At 43.0% G+C, this 20887-nt stretch overlaps 1 protein-coding gene across 1 annotated transcript in view; it reads right to left on the bottom strand.

Moving 5' to 3' along the window:
- Positions 1 to 20887, bottom strand: part of MYRFL (myelin regulatory factor like) — a 144923-nt gene that overhangs the window by 76054 nt on the left and 47982 nt on the right. The window contains exons 6-9 of the mRNA XM_085024873.1: positions 9397 to 9464; positions 9046 to 9289; positions 7600 to 7691; positions 1542 to 1692 (exon numbers count right to left, since the gene is read on the bottom strand). Of these exons, the coding sequence (XP_084880999.1) occupies positions 1542 to 1692; positions 7600 to 7691; positions 9046 to 9289; positions 9397 to 9464 (555 nt within the window). The remainder of the gene's footprint in view (positions 1 to 1541; positions 1693 to 7599; positions 7692 to 9045; positions 9290 to 9396; positions 9465 to 20887) is intronic.

Raw genomic sequence — 20887 nt, 5'->3', positions numbered from 1 at the left:
GTTCAAATAAACTTTTTTAAAAAAAAACTACTCAAGTGAGAAGAGAGATTATAACAATTACCTTGAAAACTTGATCGACTCAGACACATACAGACTAGGAAGCATTAAAGGCTTCAGCTAAAATACTGTGCATATGTGTGATAGTTTCATACCTTGGTGGTAATACTTAGGATAGAATATGGAACACTCCCCCCAAAAACATCAAATGAAGGCTGACTCAAAACCAAGACCTGGGGACACTTCCTTTCTTTCCTATTGCACACAGTGGCAAAAATACAAGTTGTGACACTTCAGTGATACAATCTGCAGTTTTCTGCTTCTTGTCTCCTGTTAAACACATCAACTCCCAGAGTATGTTTAGCTTCTGAGATTTTGTTTTAAGGAAAAGATTTCTTCTTTTTAGTTCATCCAACATAAAAACCCTAGTGATAAGTTGTGCTCTTAAAGAGGTTATATTTGAGTTTGGAAAAAATGCCCTGAAGACCCTCAAGTCTGTGGTCCAATGTTTCTCATTTTATATTATATTTATTAATTGAAAATCCTATTCTTTTTTTTTTTTTTTCTTTTTTGCCATTTCTTGGGCCGCTCCCGCGGCATATGGAGATTCCCAGGCTAGGGGTCCAATTGGAGCTGTAGATGCCGGCCTATGCCACAGCCACAGCAACGCAGGATCTGAGCCGTGTCTGCGACCCACACCTCAGCTCATGGCAATGCTGGATCCTTAACCCACTGAGCAAGGCCAGAGATTGAACCCACAACCTCATGGTTCCTAGTCGGATTCGTTAACCACTGCGCCATGACAGGAACTCCAGAAAATCCTATTCTTTAACCATTAACATGTTTCAGTGTTTCAAGAAGGCATTTATAATCAATGAAAACTCTACAAGAGTTGGCTAGGTAAATTATATCCTAAGAAATAAAGAGACGGCTTAAAAGATGTTAAGAGCAATACTGTAATAAGTCTGCATTTATTTCTTGAAACTATAACGTCAAAAGAATAGGATGAAGATTTTCCAGGTTAAGGGTGTTTTGTATGATTTGATTTCAGTCTCTTCATATAAAGCCACCACTGACTGTGATTGCTGCAGCCTATATTGACAATAAATGGACAATGCTGATTCACAGTGTAGATGCTGGGGAAGTAACAAATGTGCCCCCCACCCCAAAATATTCTATGGAATTTTTAATTAACTGCAGGATTAAATGTTAGTGATTTGGGAAATTCCATCCTCCAGCTTTTAGTTTAAACTGGGCATGTGATTTCAGAAAGAATCCCTCCTTCCTCCCTCATTTAGTGGGTAACTTATGAGTTAGAATTACACGTGTGGATTTCCGAAGGCCAGAAGTCCATGTTCCAACTATTCATTAGTTCAAATGCAAAACCTAAGGAGTAAGACACAACTTTCTCACTGACCCAGGCCATTTTTGATGCCCAGGGGTGGCATCAAAGCCCAAAGACTTGGGATTCAGTCTTGAGAGTTAGCACGGCCTTTCTCCCCTCACTCTCCAGTCAACCACAAGGGGTTCCTCGGTCCACTTACAGTTTTTCATATTGACCATTTAATAAACTATGCCAAGGAACACTTCGGTATGGCTGCCACTTCAGAGCAGGAGAGCACTGGTCCGCAAGCATCGGGTTCTGTCTCTCACTGTTGTGATCTTGCACGTCACTGCTGTGACTCCTACTTGTCACTGCAAAGAAACAGGTGCATTAGATCTTTCCTCCAAGGTCGGTTTCCTAGACTCACAGACAGCTGCATGGAGCGAATGCATACACCATGTAAGAGGCAGAGTGACCGTGTGGGGAATGATAAGTGTTGGGAGGCAGGGGCCCGTGGTTAGCCTTGTTTCCTCCTCTGTAAAATGAGCAGCTGAGGTCAGTGATTTCTAAGGTGCCACGGTGAGCACTTGCTAGAAATTTACCTTTAGTATCGAACTACCCTACTTCCGGCATGACATGTCCTCACTCCCAGTCTGTGTGGCTTGAGTGAAAGTCCACTCCCAGCCTGAGGAGGGTAGGTGACCGAGGCTTGATCAATCAAACAAGAGCATTCACTCTTTGCATCAATAATTGCACCAGGTAGACGCACGGTCTAATTCAATCCAAGCAGAGTGGATCTCAGCAATTTAGGGAAGATGGGCTCAGAGAGGCTGACGCTTTTTCTTTTTTTCTTTTTTGGGCTGCACCCATGGCATGTGGAAGTTCCCTGGCCAGGAACCAAATCCATACCACAGCAGGGACCTGAGCCACAGCAGTGACAATACTGGAAACTTAACTTGCTGCACCGCGAGGGAAGTCCAAAGATGCTGACTCTTTTCCATGAGGTTTGAACCTATAAAACACGTCCTCAAGAGCTGCTGGTGCCATTTTGGAACAAAATGAGGGAAAAGCCTTTCCGGGAATGAAGCCAGTAGAGCAGAAGGCAGAGTTGAGAATGAAGGGCAGTCAGTCCTGACGACATGATTTGAATTCTAGGATCCAATCTTAATCTTGGATCAGGAGCCAGTAAAGCCCCTCATTTTGTTTTTTTGTTTGTTTGTTTTTGGCTTAAGGCAGTTTGAGAGGTTTGGGATTTTTTTGGGGGGGGAGATTTTTTTGTTTTGTTGTGTTGTTTCTTTTTTAACTGAAACCAGTAAAAGTCCCTTGTGGCACTGTCTGTGGTCCAACTAGCCTTTTGAATTTATTTATTCACTTAATGTCTTACTTCCATCCACTGCAAAATAGAAATTAAAACAGGGGTCCTGCCCATCTTGCAACATTAAACAAGCAGAGAGAATATCATTAACATAAGTGAAAGCACTTTTAGAAGCTAATACCAAGATAAAGTAACAGTATCTTGTTAGAAGGTAGCATTAAATATATAAAATTGCTACTTTTGTAGACCAAAGGTGGTCAAATAACAGCAATTTCACGTGTAAGCTATTTTTTTTTTTTTTGCGTAATCCTTGCAAGTTGTTTGTCTTGATCATGCCTCCAAGTTGTATGATTCAACCACAGAAAATTTTTATGTAAATTCTATTAGGATGTTTGCTGTGTCCCTTTTCTGTTAACTCCCTACCATCACTCGCACCTGCTGTCAGGAGTGAAAGGGGAATATTGTGTGTTCATAAACGCAGGTGCCAGCTGTAAACAACAGCACAGGAATACGGCAGCAGCTCCCACAGAGCGTGCACTTAGCCCACAGCTTGGAGAATCCAGGGGCAGGTGGCTGGGTTTTCTCTCACTCATCTTTCTTTCTTTATATTTTTATTGAGTTCTTCTTAAATAAATAGCAGAGCTTTGGATCCCAAATGTCAAAGGAACTGAGTTTTTCGTGGGGCATCAATATACATCACCTAAGCAAAACATCTATTTTGGGGGGTTTTGTAAACAATCATTTGGGAAAAAGTTTCTCAAAATCCTGAAAAAGTCTGAAAAGTCTGAAAAGTCCTGAAAAGTCCTGAAACTTTTTCCCGGATAAGAATACAGGAGGTCAGCAATTCGAGGAGCTTTTAATACCTCACTCCTCCAAAAGTTACCTGGCCTAAAAAGTTTTCAAAGAAAAAAACCTTCCATGGTTTGCCTGCTTATACCAACTTCAGAGAAAGGAAGAAACTAGTTCTTCCATCTTTCTTTCCTCCCTCCTCCAATGGAGAGAGACTAAGGGAAGTTCAAGAGCTTGGAGTTTGGAATCAGATGGAACAGGGTTTGAATCATAACTCATTTATTGGCTCTACGATCTTAGCAAAATAGTCTCTTGTCTTTAGGCTTCAATTTCTTCACCTGCAAAATGTAACAGGTTGATGCCTCCCAGTATTGTTGAAGGAATTCAATGCGTCATCTCTATAAGTACTTAGTACAGTGTCTGCCACCAGTAAGACTTTAAACAATGGTGCCTCTGGCTAATATTAGTGGCCCTGTCATTATCCCACGTACTTGTTTCAACTCAGGTGACTCAGTCATTCCTAAGAAACTTGGCACATACTTCTGTTCTTGGCCTCTGTGGTAACTCTGATGTGAAATGATTAACATCATGGGCCCAAGTGAATATCAGCTAACATGGGCCTTTTCCCCCTCAAGTATGACCATAAGGTCAAGGTGCCAGAAGCAGCCAAAGGCCAGCCCCACTCCTCCAGGTGCTGGGACGGAGCATGGTTAGTGGGCAGAGGGCCCGAAGGGCATTTCCTGCCCTTTCCCATCACAGCAGCAAGAGTTTCTGGGCAGCCATTCCAACAGAACTGACATGGTCGTGGCTCCCCTGGGAGCTGGCTATTAGCTGGGGAGCCTCAGGGATGGGAACCTGGCACAACAAGCCTATGCTAAAATTCCAGGCACAAGCCTAATCCCAATCCTGGGGCTTATTAATATTAAAAATAATAATACTACCTACTACTTGCAGTCTTTTCATATCACAGGCACTATCCCAGATACTTGATATAGTTTCTCATTAGCTTATTAACTCATCTTCAAGGTAAGTATCCCTTTTCTTTCAATAAACTTTCTTCTTTTTTTCCTTTTTATGGCTGTACCCACAGCATATGGAAGTTCCTGGGCTAGGGGTCAAATCGGAGCTGCAGCTGCCAGCCTATACCACAGTCACAGCAATGCCAGATGCCAGCTGCATCTGTAACATACATGGCAGCTTGCCACAACACTGGATCGTTTAACCCACTAAGTGAGGCCAGGGATCGAACCTGCACCCTCATGGATACTGGTAGGATTCTCAACCCACTGATCCACAATGGGAACTTCTCAATAAACTTTCTTTATTGAAGTATAAGTATATGAAGTATAAGTATGTGAAGGCAGGTATGATTTTATAAAACAAATTTTCAGAAAATGAATTGTAATAACTACCACTAGCTCAAGAAATCAGACACTTTTAGTATTCTAGAAGATATGCTTATGCCCTTTTCCAGTTACTACTTTCTCCTGCCCAAGAATAACCACAATTATGAAATCTAACACCATAGAAGAATTTATAGAAACAGTATAATATGATATGTACTCTTATGCACTGGCTTCGTTTGCCCATAATTATGAGTTTCACTCATCATTGCTGCAAATGGGTAGTAGTTTGTTCATTTTCATTGCTGTATAGTACTCCATCTCATGGATATACCACAATTCATCCTTGATGGCCATTCAGGTTATTTTCAGTTTGTGGTTATTATAAATAATGCTGCCATGAGTATTTGAGAGGATGCCTTTTAGAGGGAATAGGCATTCATTTCTGTTAGGTATATTTCTAGGAGGGGATTTGATGTTCTATTAGATACAGCTGAACAGATATATAAAGTGGTTATGAGGTAAGATTTCTTAATCTCATTTAACAAATGTGGAAATGGGAGTTCAAAGATCTGAAATAACTTGTCCAGTGTCACAGCTGTTACATGGAAGAGGCTGGATTCAAATCCTCTCTTCTCTTGATGCTTCACAGAGGATTTCTTGAGAAAATGTAACAGAAGAGAGAAGCAGAAGTGTGAAGGCAGCAAACTGCCTCAGTCCCAACTTTTTGGAGAAAACTCACAGCTTACATTTGAATGTCTTTCAAAATATTTTCTTATACATTACTTTTTGAAAATGGTCTTAGAATAGTGAAATAGAAATTATGATCCTCATTTGATAATCAAGAAAAGTCAGTCTTGAAAAGCCCCTGATTGCTGGAGAGATGAGACAGATATTTTTCCTGGGTATGTGGTGTGAATTCAGCCCCTATACCTCTCACTGTGGGCCGAAGGCCATGATTTGGGCTGAAAAACCCTGTGCCCTTGTGCCCTTGAAGTTCAAACCATATGAGGTCATGGGTACTCTTATATTTAGAGTTTGGATCAGGTGGGACCAGGAAGCCTGTCATACTTAGGGTCCAGACAATATGGGGCCAGGTACCAGCTGGCAGGAGTCTGCCCAGTATCTACTTTCTCTCTAAGCAAGATTTTACATCTGCCCCCAGCAACACAGTAATTCTACATCATGAGCCCTATAAATGAGGATCTTGGAACCCTTCGCCAAAGAGAACTGCTTCAGAGAAGGTCATCAGAAAAGTCTTACTGATTGATTTAGAACACCTTATCCCATCAAAAATCCTACCCATAAGACCTGCTCTTCCTTCTTCTATCCATATATCGTTTCCCTGGGACCTTTGTAAAATCCTTGGCCTCTATAATATCAAATGTGAGCTCTCCACTGGAAAGCTTGTGCTAGAAACATGGCATTTGGATTCACTGTTTTTGGTGGTTTGTTTTTTTTTTTTTTTTTTTTTCATTCCTTGGGGACCTGCTTATTTTCATCCTGGAACTGTTGTCTGGAGCTAATTATCTTTAGATGGATTTTCAGTGACCTTTGAACAGGATTTAAACAAGAGATGCAAGATTTCCTATCTGTTAGTGTATTCCAGTTACTCTTCCATGGCTGTTCTCTGGAGAGGGTAAAAAAATCAATGCCTTCTCTAGGGACAGGCCGTAGAAAATCATCACAGGATGGAGCTTAACTCTGTAATGGCCAGGAGGCTTTCTGCAACAATCTGGTTTGATGAGAAAACTCTTGGAAGGTTTGGGTGACTTGCTCTGTACTCTCAGTGAACTTGTGCATCTGTGGCAGAGTGAACAGATGGTCCCCTCATCTGGCTAGAAATTTACTCAGCCTTTTGTGGTTGAGAAGCCTAAAGAAGCTGCAGGCAGGATGCTAGGCTCCCTGAAGGAATTAGAGTAACCATGCATAGGAAGGTGGATGGAGAGCTCTATATTATCCAGAAACAAGGCTTTAATTAGCATTTTGTGTTTCTAGGATTGAGTAGGAAAAATCAAGCAGCTTCTGCTCATGGGATCCATGCAAAAGACAAGAAGGCAGTAGAGGTTGGTTTATATGATGGCTGGATGCCTGGTGCAATTCTGCCATGGTACTCCCAGGGGGTGACGATATGGGGGACTTGGCCAAATGAAGTCATCGTCCACTGAAGGACCCCTACAGCCCATAATGGAGCTGAGGCCAGATGTCCCTGAAAGGACCGGCAGGCTCCATGAGACACAGAGGACCAGCTCTTACTTGCAGCTGTGAAAGGCAAAGGCAGAAACCTGAGCAGGTGAGAAAGCCATGGGCAGCTCCTCCCTGGGCGAAAGCTCTGGAGTATAGGGACCATAGTGGGAGGGGGCCTCAAGAGGAAAATCCTGGACTTCTTTCCAAGCTGGAGAATAAAAGAGATGCGTGGGAAGAAAAGAAATGTGACCTGGTACCCTGAATTTGGGGCACTATTCACAAGGCCTACGTTGAGTATTTACAGTGGCTAACAGAATTGGCTTGGAGTATTATCCTTTTCCCTAATAAGTACCATAGCATTTACTCTGGAAATTCAGAAGTTCAGGGCTTCAGGCTCAAAACCCCCAATTTGTTCTCAGCTTGATCAGGTCTCTAAGTTCAAAACATGATGTGTCACATGATGTATAAGACAAAGAAAGTAGGCTGACTACTTGGACATCATACGATTTTGCCGAAAGACTTCTGAAATGATTTTTACAAATTTCAAAGATCTACTGGGAACCCTGCTCATTTGAAGCATGTGCTAGGGAAGCTGAACTTTCTACCTCCCTGCTCCCCTGGAGCAAACCCCTGGAATAGCTCACTTGGTCTGGCATGGCAGGCCCACACTTGACAGTCCCTGGAGTCCTCCAGCGCCTGTGTGTACTTTCTCTTCTTGGTTGGTGGCAATGAGGCTCTAAAATCAAGAACCCAAAATAAAGTTAGGAGTCTTCTTTGCTTCCCACGTCATGTTTTGTTTTTTTTGTTTTGTTTTTGTCTTTTTGCCTTTCCTAGGGCTGCTTCCTGTGGCATATGGAGGTTCCCAGGCTAGGGGTCAGATTGGAGCTGTGGCCTCCGGCCTAGGCCAGAGCCACAGCAATGCAGGATCCGAGCTGAGTCTGCGACCTACACCACAGCTCACAGCAATGCCGGATCCTTAACCCACTGAGAGAGGCCAGGGATCAAACCCACATCCTCCTGGTTCCTAGTCGGACTGTGCCACGATGGGAACTCCCCCCATGTCATGTTAAATTAGTTAGTTAAGTTTCTAGTTAGTTAAGGTTCCTTGAGTCCTACTGGTCTGCAGAACCAGGTCTATGCATAAAGCGGAGAGAGGAAACTCCGATTCCCTGAGCCCTACTAGTCTGAAACTGTTTTCTTGTTTGTTTGTTTGTTTTTACTATCCCATGGATCTGGGGACCCCTACTTAAAAAATAAACTGACAACGTTTTCCAAAGGCAGAGGACTCTTTGAGATAGAGAAAACAGAAGATACTTAAAATATGTGTACACTTTACACCTGAAAATGTTTTTCACATGGAATTTTATCATGTTTTTTGCTGGTCTTTACTCTTTCTGCTGTCTTCCAAATCCAGAAGGAGGAATGAAAGAGAGGAAAGGAGGAGAGGAAGGAAAAGATAAGAAAATAATATATATATATTTTTTTCTTTTTTTTTTTTTTTGCCTTTCCTAGGGCTGCACCCGAGGCATATGGAGGTTCCCAGGCTAGGGGTCTAATCGGAGCTGTAGCCACCAGCCTACACCACAGCCACAGCAACGTGGGATCCGAGCTGCATCTGCGACCTACAACACAGGTCACAGCAACGCTGGATCCTTAACCCACTGAGTGAAGCCAGGGATCAAACTGGCAACCTGATGGTCCCTAGTCGGATTCGTTAACCACTGAGCCATGACAGGAACTCCAAGAAGAAAATAATATTAACTAAGACAATAGATAGGTACTTTTCAGAGAGCTTATTCGCAAATTACTTGAGTGGTCTAGCTGAGGCTGCAAATATGAACAGAGCTTTCTCCATCACCCAGAATCTCCCTATATATTTCTGACATTTTAGCTTCCATTGAATGAGGACCCTGGGTTTAGTGGGTTGTTAATTAAAAGATGATCTAAAGGCAAGGGCAGAGGATGTCTGATATATGACTCAACACTGCCATCTCCTGGCGAGGACTCCACTGTTCACTCTTTAGCAGCACTGCCTGGGAGGGGACCTGGCTACACTGGGGTCTTTCATAATGAAATATCCTGCCCTTTACCCAGGCTGCTGATGGTAGGAACAACTAATTCCCAGATGGGAGGGCACAGACTGGTCCAGGGGGGGCATGAGATGACTGGGGTCTGAGTAGCAGCTGTGAAGGGTGCTTTGAGTATGGCCAGAGTCGCTCATTTCAGAGGAGCTGTGGGCCAGGTGCGCAGGCAGCATTCCTGGTGTCGCTGTGGCATGGAGGAAAGCAGCCGGTGTCCCCGGGGCTGTAGGTGTCTGAGTCGGACAGCATGCACCTGGGGGGGACACACACGTGAGAAAGGCCGCTCTTACTCACTGCACGGAGTTCAACCAAGAAAAGAGAAGTAGCGAGAGACATGGGAGGAAGGCAGGTGGCACTCACCTTTGACCTCCGGAGGAGAGCAGGAGTCTGATGCAGAATAGGGTGGGGTATCTGGGAGCTGGCGTTGCCTGAGGATTAGAGACATGCATTGCTTTTTTGTTATAACCATCATTTTTTGTTATAAACATCATTTTAAAAATAGCATTTAAAAAAACCCCATCATTTAAAAAACATCAACAAAAACAGCAACAAAAAACAGCTTTTTTGTTATAAACATCATTCTATGTTTGTCACAAATGGAAGTAGCCCTCCTGTACAACACCCCCAGGGTGGGTTCCAGGTGCTCCAGGGGGGTCAAAGCCCATCAGACCATGCCCATGTTGAATGCATTCTGGGTCAAACAGATCTGGATTAGAATCCCAGTTCTTCCACTGCTAGCTATGTATCCATGAACAAATACTTACCTCTTCAGGCCTCCATTTACTCACCTATAAAATGGGAATAATCATTATGCCTTCCCTATAGCATCCAAGGGAAAATTAAATGACATACTGTGTGTAAGTATACATACACTTACATACATCCCCAATACACAGTGTGTCCCAAAACATACATTCCCAAACACAGTGAGTCCTCAATAAAGTTCAATTAACATTCTTGTTGCTTCTTAACATTCTCAAAGCACTTAAACACCAGAGAGATGGTTGCGCTAAAGCACTATCGAATGTCACCACTAAAGCAGTGGTTTTTTCCCATCTGTGCCCTGGGGAATCCCAAAGCCTTTGGAAGGAGCTCAGGTGTTTTACAAAAGAAACGGTTTCCATGCCGAGGGGAAACGTATAAATTTATTCTGTTTTATATATTGAGGCACAAGTAAAATTTCATTAAAAAATTAGTACCACCACTTTAAAAAAAAAGTATGAAAATCACTGTTTAAAAAATTCTCTTTTCTGTTCAGAAAGTTTCTTATTGATAGAATTTGTTCCAGAATGATAGAATTGCATTGTTTCCTAGGTCCCTGCCCCACTGCAGCAAAGCAGTGAAACGGCAGGCATGTTATAAATTTATTAAAGCAAAAGCACATTTTCAGAGAGGGGGGGGAGGGCCACCCCACAAGTAAAAGAGGGCCCGTCTTGCTTTACAATTGTTTTTATACCCCCATGCTGCACACCTGAGTGGGGACCCAATTTCTCCCACCCCCAGGCCCACTAATTTCTCCTGCCCTGGTCCCCTACGCTATGGGTAAGGGCTGAGTGTGGTTTGATCTCTGATTGGTCTTGGGCAGGTTGACTTATTTGCATGGGGAACAGGCTATATAGAGGTGGGGTGAGAATGGGTGACATTCCTTCCCTCATAAGGAGCGAGCAGGCCAGGTTTCTCGAGGTGGCAGAAGGGGTATTACAATGAGACATGGCCAGAGGCTTTTGGGTTTGATCTCCTTGAAGGGGACTTGAAGCCTATAACATTATGGCTCAGAAATTCTGATTCTAAGTGATATATAAGCACTGCCATCCTCTACTTGATGCTCTTGCTGGAGAGTAAGCTCATAGTTTTCTTGGTTAAGATATCAACCTCATGCAATGAGGAGAAAAGTCTGTCTTTATTATGTTTTCTCAAGTTGGTCCTTTACAGTTTATTCACTTTTTATGAATAAGAGACAAGGGAACATACATTACCTTCCTCCAAAAACGCCACCCAAATGAAAGTAAAGGAATAAAGAAGCATGAACACAAAAGAACATAGAGCATATAAGCAGAGACCACAACAGACCATATTTCAATAACATTGTTGCAGATAGACATAGAATGGATGGTAAGTGGATTATCAGAAGGGAAAAGCAAAAACAAGACTGCCTGGGGATGGCAGAGGGAATGGAGGAGCCAACAAGACATGATCCAATTTGAAAACAACTCTGGAAAAGCCCAAGACACTGGCATCACCAGCAGCCTCTGAATTCAAGGTTAAGGTGAAGCTAAAAGCACACGAATTGATTGCAAGTGTGATTAAGGAGCAGAGGGGTCCTTAGATCAGCTTCTCTAATCTATACAGCTGAGCAGCTACCTCCACCAATCCAACAGAAATTGGAAACTTTTACTCTCTGGAGAAATGGATCCAGGAAGACCGTGGAGCTCCTGGGCTAAAAATGTAAGGACTCATTAAAGTCTAAATGCTGAGCTGTGAGACCCTTCTTCAACTGAGCTTTGCAAGTATCCAAGACAATTTCTCACAGTAAGAATTTGGAAGATTGTTCCCCCCAAAAAACTGATGTCCTTTTTTGGGGGCGGGAGGATGAGAGATTTGGGAGTTAGCCAAGGAAATGAAATGGCCAGCCCCTGTCTGATCACTCTACAGTGAAACTCCTTCTTTTTGTTGTTGTTGTCTTTTTGCCACTTCTTGGGCCTCTCCCGCGGCATATGGAGGTTCCCAGGCTAGGGGTCCAATCAGAGCCGTAGCCACCGGCCCACACCAGAGCCACAGCAATGCGGGATCCGAACCGTGTCTGCAACCCACACCACAGCTCACAGCAACTCTGGATCCTTAACCCACTGAGCAAGGCCAGGGTTCGAACCCGACACCCCATGGTTCCTAGTCAGATTCATTAACCCCTGAGCTACAACGGGAACTCCTGAAACTCCTTCTTTGAGAAGGCTTGCCACAGAACTTCTTAAACAGGAAAAAGCCATGAAGGAAGGACCCAACATTTTCAGAGAGCCTTTACCATTAAAGACAGAACAGATGACTAGATATATAAGGAATGCAAAACAATCCTAAAGAGTTCTTTTGCATCTGAAATGACTGGTAAGCTCCCAGCGGACCTGACCCCCTCCTCCCCTGCACTGCAAAATAAAACTACAACTCTGGAAAATTAAATACATACATAAAATTAAATATATATATATATTTCACACATACACACACACACACACTCGAAGATACTGGGAAGTGGACAGAAGATTCTGGAGGAGCACTGAAATCTGGAAGAAGGCAATGGCATAGGGTGAGTTATCTATTTATAGCTTTTAGCCTTAGGACCAATGGAAGTCGGAACAAAGGAACAGCAAAAACTCCAATAAAACCCACATTCTTTCAGGACTGAAGAACCAGAGCATAGAGCTTGGGGCAAACATAGCTGCTGAAGGTGAAAGGGAAATCTTGGGAAAGAAAGACATAGAGAAGGGAAACCCCAAGTTCAGTGTACAAACCCTGGTCAAATGCCTGGCTGTATCCTGAGCCATCAATGTGTGGGGCTGACTGCACACATGCAGTTACAGAGAAAGAGAAAATAGGAGGCATTTTAAGAAGATGAATAATAAAATGGCAGAGTGAAATGCAAAATCAACAATTACATTAAATATTAATAAACTACAGACTCCCACTAAAAGGCAGAGATTATAAGGACAGTTTGGTTCTTTTTTTTTTTTTTTTTTAGGGCCGCACCTGTGGCATATGGAGGTTCCCAGGAAAGGGGTCAAATCGGAGCTGTAGCTACCAGCCTATGCCAGAGCCACAGCAATGCCAGATCCAAGCCACATCTGGAACATACACCACAGCTCACGGCAACACTGGATCCTTAACCCACTGAGTGAGGCCAGGGATCGATCCCGCAACCTTATTGTTCCTAGTCGGATTCATTTCCACTGTGCCACGATGGGAACCAGTCAGATAAGTGGAAAGGCTCAGATAAGTGGAAAGGCTCAGATAAGTGGAAAGTTAATGGAGAAAAAAATGCGTAAGGGAAGGCAGAAGTGATTTTATGAATGATAGCTAAAATAGACTTAAAAATAAAGAATACTACTAAAAATAAAGAGCCTCACCCCATAAGCAGCTCATACAGCACAATAACAAAAAAACAAACAATCCAATAAAAATAAAATGGACAGAAGGAACGAATAGGCATTTTTCCAAAGAAGACATACAGATGGCTAACAGGTATAAGAAAAGATGCTCAATATCACTAATTGTTAGAGGAATGAAAATCAAAACTACAGAGAGGTACCACTTCCCACTGGTCAGAATGGCCATCATCAAAAAGTCTACAAATAATAGGGAGTTCCCACTGTGGCTCAGCGGTGAGGAGTCCAACTCGTATCTATGAGGATGTGGGTTTGATCCCTGGCCTTGCTTAGTGGGTTATGTATCTGGCGTTGCCATGAGCTGTGGTGTAGCTCACAGATGTGGCTCAGATCCTGTGCTGTTGTGGCTGTGATATAGGCCGGCAGCTGCAGCTCCAATTTGACCCCTAGCCTGGGAACTTCCATATGCCACACATGCGGCTCTAAAAAGAAAAAAAGTCTAAAAATAATAAATACTGAAGAGGGTGTGGAGAAAAGGGAACATTCCTACATTATTGGTGGGAATGTAAATTGGTACAGCCACTATGGAGAATAGTATGATGGTTCTTTAAAGAACTAAAACTAGGCGTTCCCACTGTGACACAGTGGGTCAAGAATCCGACTGTAGCAGCTTGGGTTGCTGCAGAGGTGCAGGTTTGATTCCCAGCCTGGTTGCTGTGGGATAAAGCATTCAGTGTTGCCACAGATGCAGCACAGGTCACAGATGTGGTTCATATTCATCCCTGCCCAGGAACTTCCATAGCCACAGATGCAGCCATAAACAGAAAAAAACCCTAAAACTAGAGTTACCACATGATCCAGCAATTCCACACCTGGGCATATATCTGGAAAAGACAAAAACTCCCATTCGAAAAGATACATGCACCCTCATGTTCATAATAGCACTATTTATAATAGCCAAGACACAGAAGCAACCTAAATGTCCATCCACAGATGAATGGATAAAAAAGATGTGGTATGCACACAATGAAATATTATTCATGCATAAAAAGAATGAAATGATGCCATTTATAGCAAAATGGATGGACCTAGAGATTATCAGACTAAGTGAAGTAAGTCAGAGAAAAATAAATACTATATAATATCACTTATTGCAGACTCTTAAAAAAAATGATACAAATGAACTTATTTACAAACCAGAAATAGACTCACAGACATAGAAAACAAATTTATGGTTACCAAAGGGGAAAGAGAGGAAGAGGAATTTGAGATTAATAGATACACATTACTATGCATAAAATAGATAATCAGTAAGGACCTTCTGTATAGCACAGGGTACTACACTAAATATCTTGTAATAACCTATAATGGAAAACAATTTGAAAAAGAATACATATGTGTGTGTATGTGCATAACTAAGTCATTTTGCTGTACACCTGAAATATTGTAAATCAACTACACGAAAAAAGAAATGAGTTCCCATCGTGGTGCAGCGGAAATGAATCTGACTAGTATCCATGAGGACACGGGTTCGATCCCTGGCCTTGCTCAGTGGGTTAAGGATTTGGCATTGCTGTGAGCTGTGGTGTAGGCTGCAGTTGTGGCTCAGATCTGGCATTGCTGTGGCTGTGTCATAGGCCGGCAGCTACAGCTCCCATTTGACCCCTAGACTGGGAACCTCCATATGCCATGAGTGAGGCCCTGAAAAAAAAAAGACAAAAAAAAAAAAAATGACCCCCATGATAATAACAATAGCTCCTTTCATTAAGAAGGCATAGGATTCATGATCATTTATGAATCTGATAACAGAGCTTGAAAATACATGAAGTAAAAATTGGTGTAATTAAAGGGAGAAGGAAATAATTGTACCATCACAGTTGGAGATTTAACACACTTTCTCATCAATTGATAGAACAAACTGAAAGAACAAAAAAGTCGGTAATGACGCAGATCATCTGAGGGATGTCTTTAAAGAAGAAAAGGAACTAACGTGTTTTAATACTGAGAGAAATTTTGCAGCTCTCTTCAGACAATTTGAGGGGAGAATTAATAACAGATACACTCAAAGCCAAGCACATTGTGAAAACAAAGCCATGATTCAAGAAAAAATTCAAAAAAAAAAAATAATGACAGTAAGTTACATGTGAACACATAGGGAAAATAATGTAAGCCCTGAATATTGGCCTAACCAAATATTCTAATACAATTTTATGGTCTCGGGAAGCTGGAGGTAGAAGTAAGGGTTGAATGTGATATAAGAAAGTTAAAGTCTCCCAGAAGATGATAGTAAGCTCTTAAAATGCATAACGCAAGCACAGCGATATAAAAACATCATTTAGATAAAAAGTGGCTGGAGTTCCCGTTGTGGCGCAGTGGTTAATGAGTCCGATTAGGAACCATGGGGTTGTGGGTTCGGTCCCTGGCCTTGCTCAGTGGGACAGAGGATCCAGCGTTGCCATGGGCTGTGGTGTGGGTTGCAGATGAGGCTCGGATCCCGTGTTGCTGTGGCTCTGGTGTGGGCTGGTGGCTGCAGCTCTGATTAGACCCCTAGCCTGGGAACCTCCATATGCCGTGGGAGCGGCTTAAGAAAAGGCAAAAAGCCAAAAAAAAAAAAAAAAAGTGGCAGAAACATTTAAAAGAGTTGGAATGTATCTGCCTCTGGGGGAGCCAAACTGGGGTATGGGGGGGGGGAGACAAAAGATTGCTGGTGTTCATTATAAGCCGTATAGAGAACGCTTTTTGACTTCTCAAATTCTGCATACGTATCACTCCTATAAATTTACAAATTAAATCTTGTGACTCACTCTGTTATCTCACAACTCCGCATTCAAGGTTCGAGGCAGTTGTCTACTTTCCTCGACATTAGTGGCCCCACTGATTCAGTAATGTTAATGCAAACGAAAAATCACAGGCAAATCATCAATTCACCCGAGAAATGCGGTATGGCATATCACAGACGGGAGTGCTTGCGTTACCCAGCAGGTCCTTGTGGAGAACCATAGGTTCCTTTGTGGAGCGGCAGCCACAGAGGCTTGTGGTTTTAAAACAAAGATTTTAATGGTTCATGCCTTCCTTACTAAAAGTCTCCCATCCCAAACTCACTCAGCTACTTTGATGTCACTGCCTTTCATGCTCAATGCACTTTAACATACTGGGGGAAATTTTGCATTCCTTCTCAGAGAATTTGAGAGAAGATTTAATGATAGTTACCTTTAAAACTAAGCAAATTGTTAAAAGCATGGGCAATGATTAACTTTAAGAAAAACACTGTTGTTTGAGACAGTTTCTAAGCTGTTAATTCCTCCCTGCTCATAATCACCATGTCAGGAATGCCAGCAATGCACATTAGATCCTTCTGGGCTTTCGGTGCTCTGAATTTGCCTATTCTGCTGAAGGGATTGTCATGAAGCAGACCTAGAAAGTGACAGAACCACTGGTCACTTCTTTTTTTTTTTTTTTTTTTTTTTTTTTTGGTCTTTTCAGGGCCACACGTGCAGCACATGGAGTTTCCCAGGCTAGGGGTTGAGTCAGAGCTATAGAGCTATAGCTGCTGGCCTACGCCAGAGCCACAGCAACGCAGGATCCAAGCCACATCTGTGACCCACATCACAGTTCACGGCAATGCTGGATCCTTAACCCACTGAGCAAGGCCAGGGATCGAACCCGCACCCTCATGGTTCCTAGTCGGATTCATTCACCACTGCGCCACGACGGGAACTCCCAATGGTCACTTCTTGAGGGGCCATCTCTGTCTACCTTCTGCAGGAAACACTTTAAAAATCGAGAGATTCTAGCTGATGATAAAAACATGAATAATTTGCCTTCTAAATCTCTTCCTCTCAGACACAGAACTTGCTTGTGTTTTTTGGAGGAAAAATGGCAAAGTGTGGTCTCTTGGGGGTCGAATGCCATGCAAACTAAAAGGAGTGCAAAATAGAGTTAGATATTTCTCTCCATCTAGCTGAAGTGAGTACATCCATGCCATCCGCATGCTGTATCCTAAGCGGCCAGGATTTCCTTCAGATTGCAACCAGGCTTGGTCAAATATTTATTGAGTGCCTATTATGTGCTTATGACTACTAGACACCAGGTAGGACTCATTCACAGTATTAAAATATAGGCTTCACGTGAACAACCAGCTGGGACTATTCACCATTCAATAGTCCAATCTCCAGTTTGTGCCAATGACTCCTCTCAGGTTCCTTCACATACGAAGTATATACCTTCTCTGAAGTTCTACTGCACAGCTCAGCGTGGTGCCTGGTATAGAGTCACTACTTGCTTAATCAATATGAATTACTGCTTGTTTACCTAACAGGTGGCCATAAATATGTTGTGTATATAAGCTCACATATCAAGAGAGGGCTTGTCTGACAAATCAACCCACATGGTAGCCCTCCCCCACCCTTCAATTTCTACTCACCTACCTTATGCATATTTTTCTTCATTTTACTATATGCCATTGCTCTTCTCTTCCCACTAAGTGTGGCATGAAAACAATGGAGCACCAAGAGTGAAGGGATGGGAACAGCTCTCCCCAGGAGCAGGCAAAAAGGAAATGTATTGTCTGCGGAGAATTATTTATTTGTTTATTTTTGCTTTTTAGGGCTGCACCCGTGGCATATGGAGGTTCCCAGGTTAGGGGTCGAATCAGAGCTGTAGTTGCTGGCCTGCACCACAGCCACAGCAATGCCAGATCCGAGCTGCATCTGAGATCTACACCACAGCTCACAGCAATGCTGGAGACTTAACCCACTGAGCGAGGCCAGCAACGTGGGATCCAAGCCGGGTCTGCGACCTACACCACAGCTCATGGTGAAGCCAGATCCTTAACCCACTGAGCAAGGCCAGGGATTGAACTGGCATCCTCACGGATACTAGTCAGGTTCATTTCCACTGCTCCACAATGGGAACTCCTCTGCTGAGAATTTAAAAACAATACTTAAACCCACAAAACGTTAGTCTGCTTTCCAAAGAACACTACCCAGTATTCCGTGATAATCTATGTGGGAAAAGAATCTGAGAAAGAATGGATATGTGTATATGTATGGCTGGGTCTCTTTGTTGTCCAGCAGAAATTATCACAACCTTGTAAATTAACTATACTTCAATAAACTTAAAAAAAAATCCAACCTGCTTTTTATCACTATCATCTCGTGCCACCAACTCAAAGAAACATGCCTGGGTGCCCTGCCAGGGCAGACTGCTTTCCATCATACTGCCCTTGGTAAACTATAAACAGGGACTTCATCTGCTCTGTTCACTGCCGTACCCCATAACCCAATGATAAAAATGATTATTACTGCAAGTATTTTCTCCAATTTTTCATATGGAGGATTCATGTCCTCCCATGTGGACATTCAATTAAGAGCATGTCCTAGTCCTCTGTGTGTGTCTCTTGCATGTGGTAGGCACTCAATAAATACTTGATCAAGCCTGGTTAGGGTTTCTGTCCACCACCCGGAAGCTGGGGTGGGAAAGGTCCTTTGCAGAAATGTCGTCAGTGGATAGAGCAGCGAAGAAAATGATTTCATGACAGGGCAGTGGAAGCAAGAAAAGCAAGATGCCACTTTGCGGCCCCAACTTGGCAAACTGTAAGGACCCTGACCTTTTCCACCCTCTCCTCTGATGCTTTGAAAAGAGACAACTTTTAGGGAGGACCTACTCTGGTCCAGGCACCGAGCTAACCGTTTGCATGTGTTGCCTCATCGAACCTATGCTGTCACCCTCTGAAAGGGTACTATTATTGCCCCTATTCCATAGGCAATGAAACTCGTCTGATGCAGTTAAATAACTTACCCCAGATTATTCATTGGGCAACTAGCCAGGCTGGTATCAAGGATCTATCACGAGAGTTGTTGCTCTAAAGAACTCTGTGTTTTCAAAACAAATATTTATTTATCCTAATCAAATTAATTACTGCAGGTTACTTCGTTTTCTACAAATATCTTTAGAATGGAGAAGTCATTGGGACTGTTTTAGTCCAGGATGCTTAAACAGAACTTTTTTCCTACTGTGTCATTTTGAACCCAGATATCAAACTGGTCAATGAACTCAACCTTTAACAAGCTCACCTCAATGAACTATCTCACTCTCTTTCACAATGTCACAGTAAAGAGTTCATCAGCCCCACTCTACTGGCAGCAGAACTAAAACATGCAGCTGGTCATTGACACCTAACTCATTTTGCCATCCAACACCAATAAGCCAAGTCCTAAGCGAAACTCAGAAGAGCAGGTGCTTAAGCTCACCCATTAGAATGAAACGAAGTGAAACCTGCAGTTGATTTCCTCATGGACCTAATATGTCTCTAGGTTTCTCTCCTATGAAGTTATCCATTCAAACCTATGACTGGGGAGTTCTCATTGCGCCTCAGTGGGTTAAGAACCTAACTTGGATCCATGAGGATGTGGATTCAATCCCTGGTCTTGTTCCGTGTGTTAAGGATCCCACTTGCTGTGGCTGTGGTGTAGGCCAGTAGCTGCAGCTACGATTCAACCCCTAGCCCAGGAACTTCCACATGCCTCAGGTGCGGCCCTAAGAAGAAAAAAAAAATAACAGAGGAGTGGAATAACACAATGGAATATTACTCAGCCATTAAAAGGAAAGACTAATGGCATTTGCAGCAACATGGATGGGCCTTGAAATTATCATGCTAAGTGAAGATAGTCAGTGAGTCACCAACATCATATGCTATCACTTACATGTGGAATCTAAAAAAAAGGACACAATGAATTTCTTTGCATAACAAATACTGACTCATAGACTTTGAAAAACTTATGGTCTCCAAAGGAGACAGGTTAGGGGTGGGGGGATGGGCTGTGGGTTTGGGATGGAGATCCTATAAAATTGGATTGTGATGATCATTGTACAACTATAAATGTAATAAAATTCATGTAATAAAATAAAAAGAAAAAAAAAGAAAACAAAAACCCTGTGATTGGGTGTCACCTCAATACTCTCAGCTAGTTCCCTTTTACCTCATCGGCAGAACCTCAGAGCCAGCCTAAAACTTGGTCTGCTATCTATTCCCACTGAACACACTTATTCCAACCAAACCGTATTACTTGGTTTGGGTCTCCGGGGTCGGTGGGGAAGGAAGCATGTTCACGTGACCCTCTCAGGCTGCAATGTGCACGTGAATCCCAAAGGGATCCTGTTACAAAGGCAGATTCTGATTCAGCATTTGGTGGGGGGGTGGAGCCTGAGATACTACATTCCTCGGTCCCAGGTGATGCTGATGTTGCTACAACTTGGCCCACACGTTGAGTAAAGGAAAGACGCACATGAACTTCCAGGCATTTTTGAAGGAAACAAAGCCTGTCTTGAAGATTCACTTATCATTTTTCCAGAACCTTCCTTCTTCCACTCCCTCCCCCCCCCCTCCCTCTTGCACACTCTCTCTCTTCATCCTTTATTGCTGCTACTGCAGGGATTTATACTGCTGTCCCCAAAATCTCTTGCCTCCTGCCCCCCAAGCAGCACTCTATATCTGGACATTTCCCAGTGTGTCCAACCACTACAGCTCACCTATGTGCCTAGTAGGTAACTGGCTGGCTAAGCCAGGGAACTAGAGAGGACTTCAGCCTGCTTCTGCTCCCCCTGGGCAGATAGATGCCCTGGATTCCGTCATACAAGGAAAAAAGGGTTAAGGGCAATTTCCAGAAATCTTTCCATCCTGACGGAACTGCCCCCAGCTCAACATACCAACTAGATTCACAGAGAAAGGTGAGACTATTCTGAGCAGCATATCCCAA

This window comes from Sus scrofa, chromosome 5 (genome assembly GCF_054392235.1).
Source record: "Sus scrofa isolate SSC_HxYL_T2T_F1_AM1 chromosome 5, Sscrofa_HxYL_maternal_Yorkshire_Landrace_v2.0, whole genome shotgun sequence".
NCBI classification, from domain to species: Eukaryota; Metazoa; Chordata; class Mammalia; order Artiodactyla; family Suidae; genus Sus; species Sus scrofa.
The sequence above is the reverse complement of the archived record's forward strand: the minus strand, read 5'-3'. Positions and strand labels throughout refer to the sequence as shown.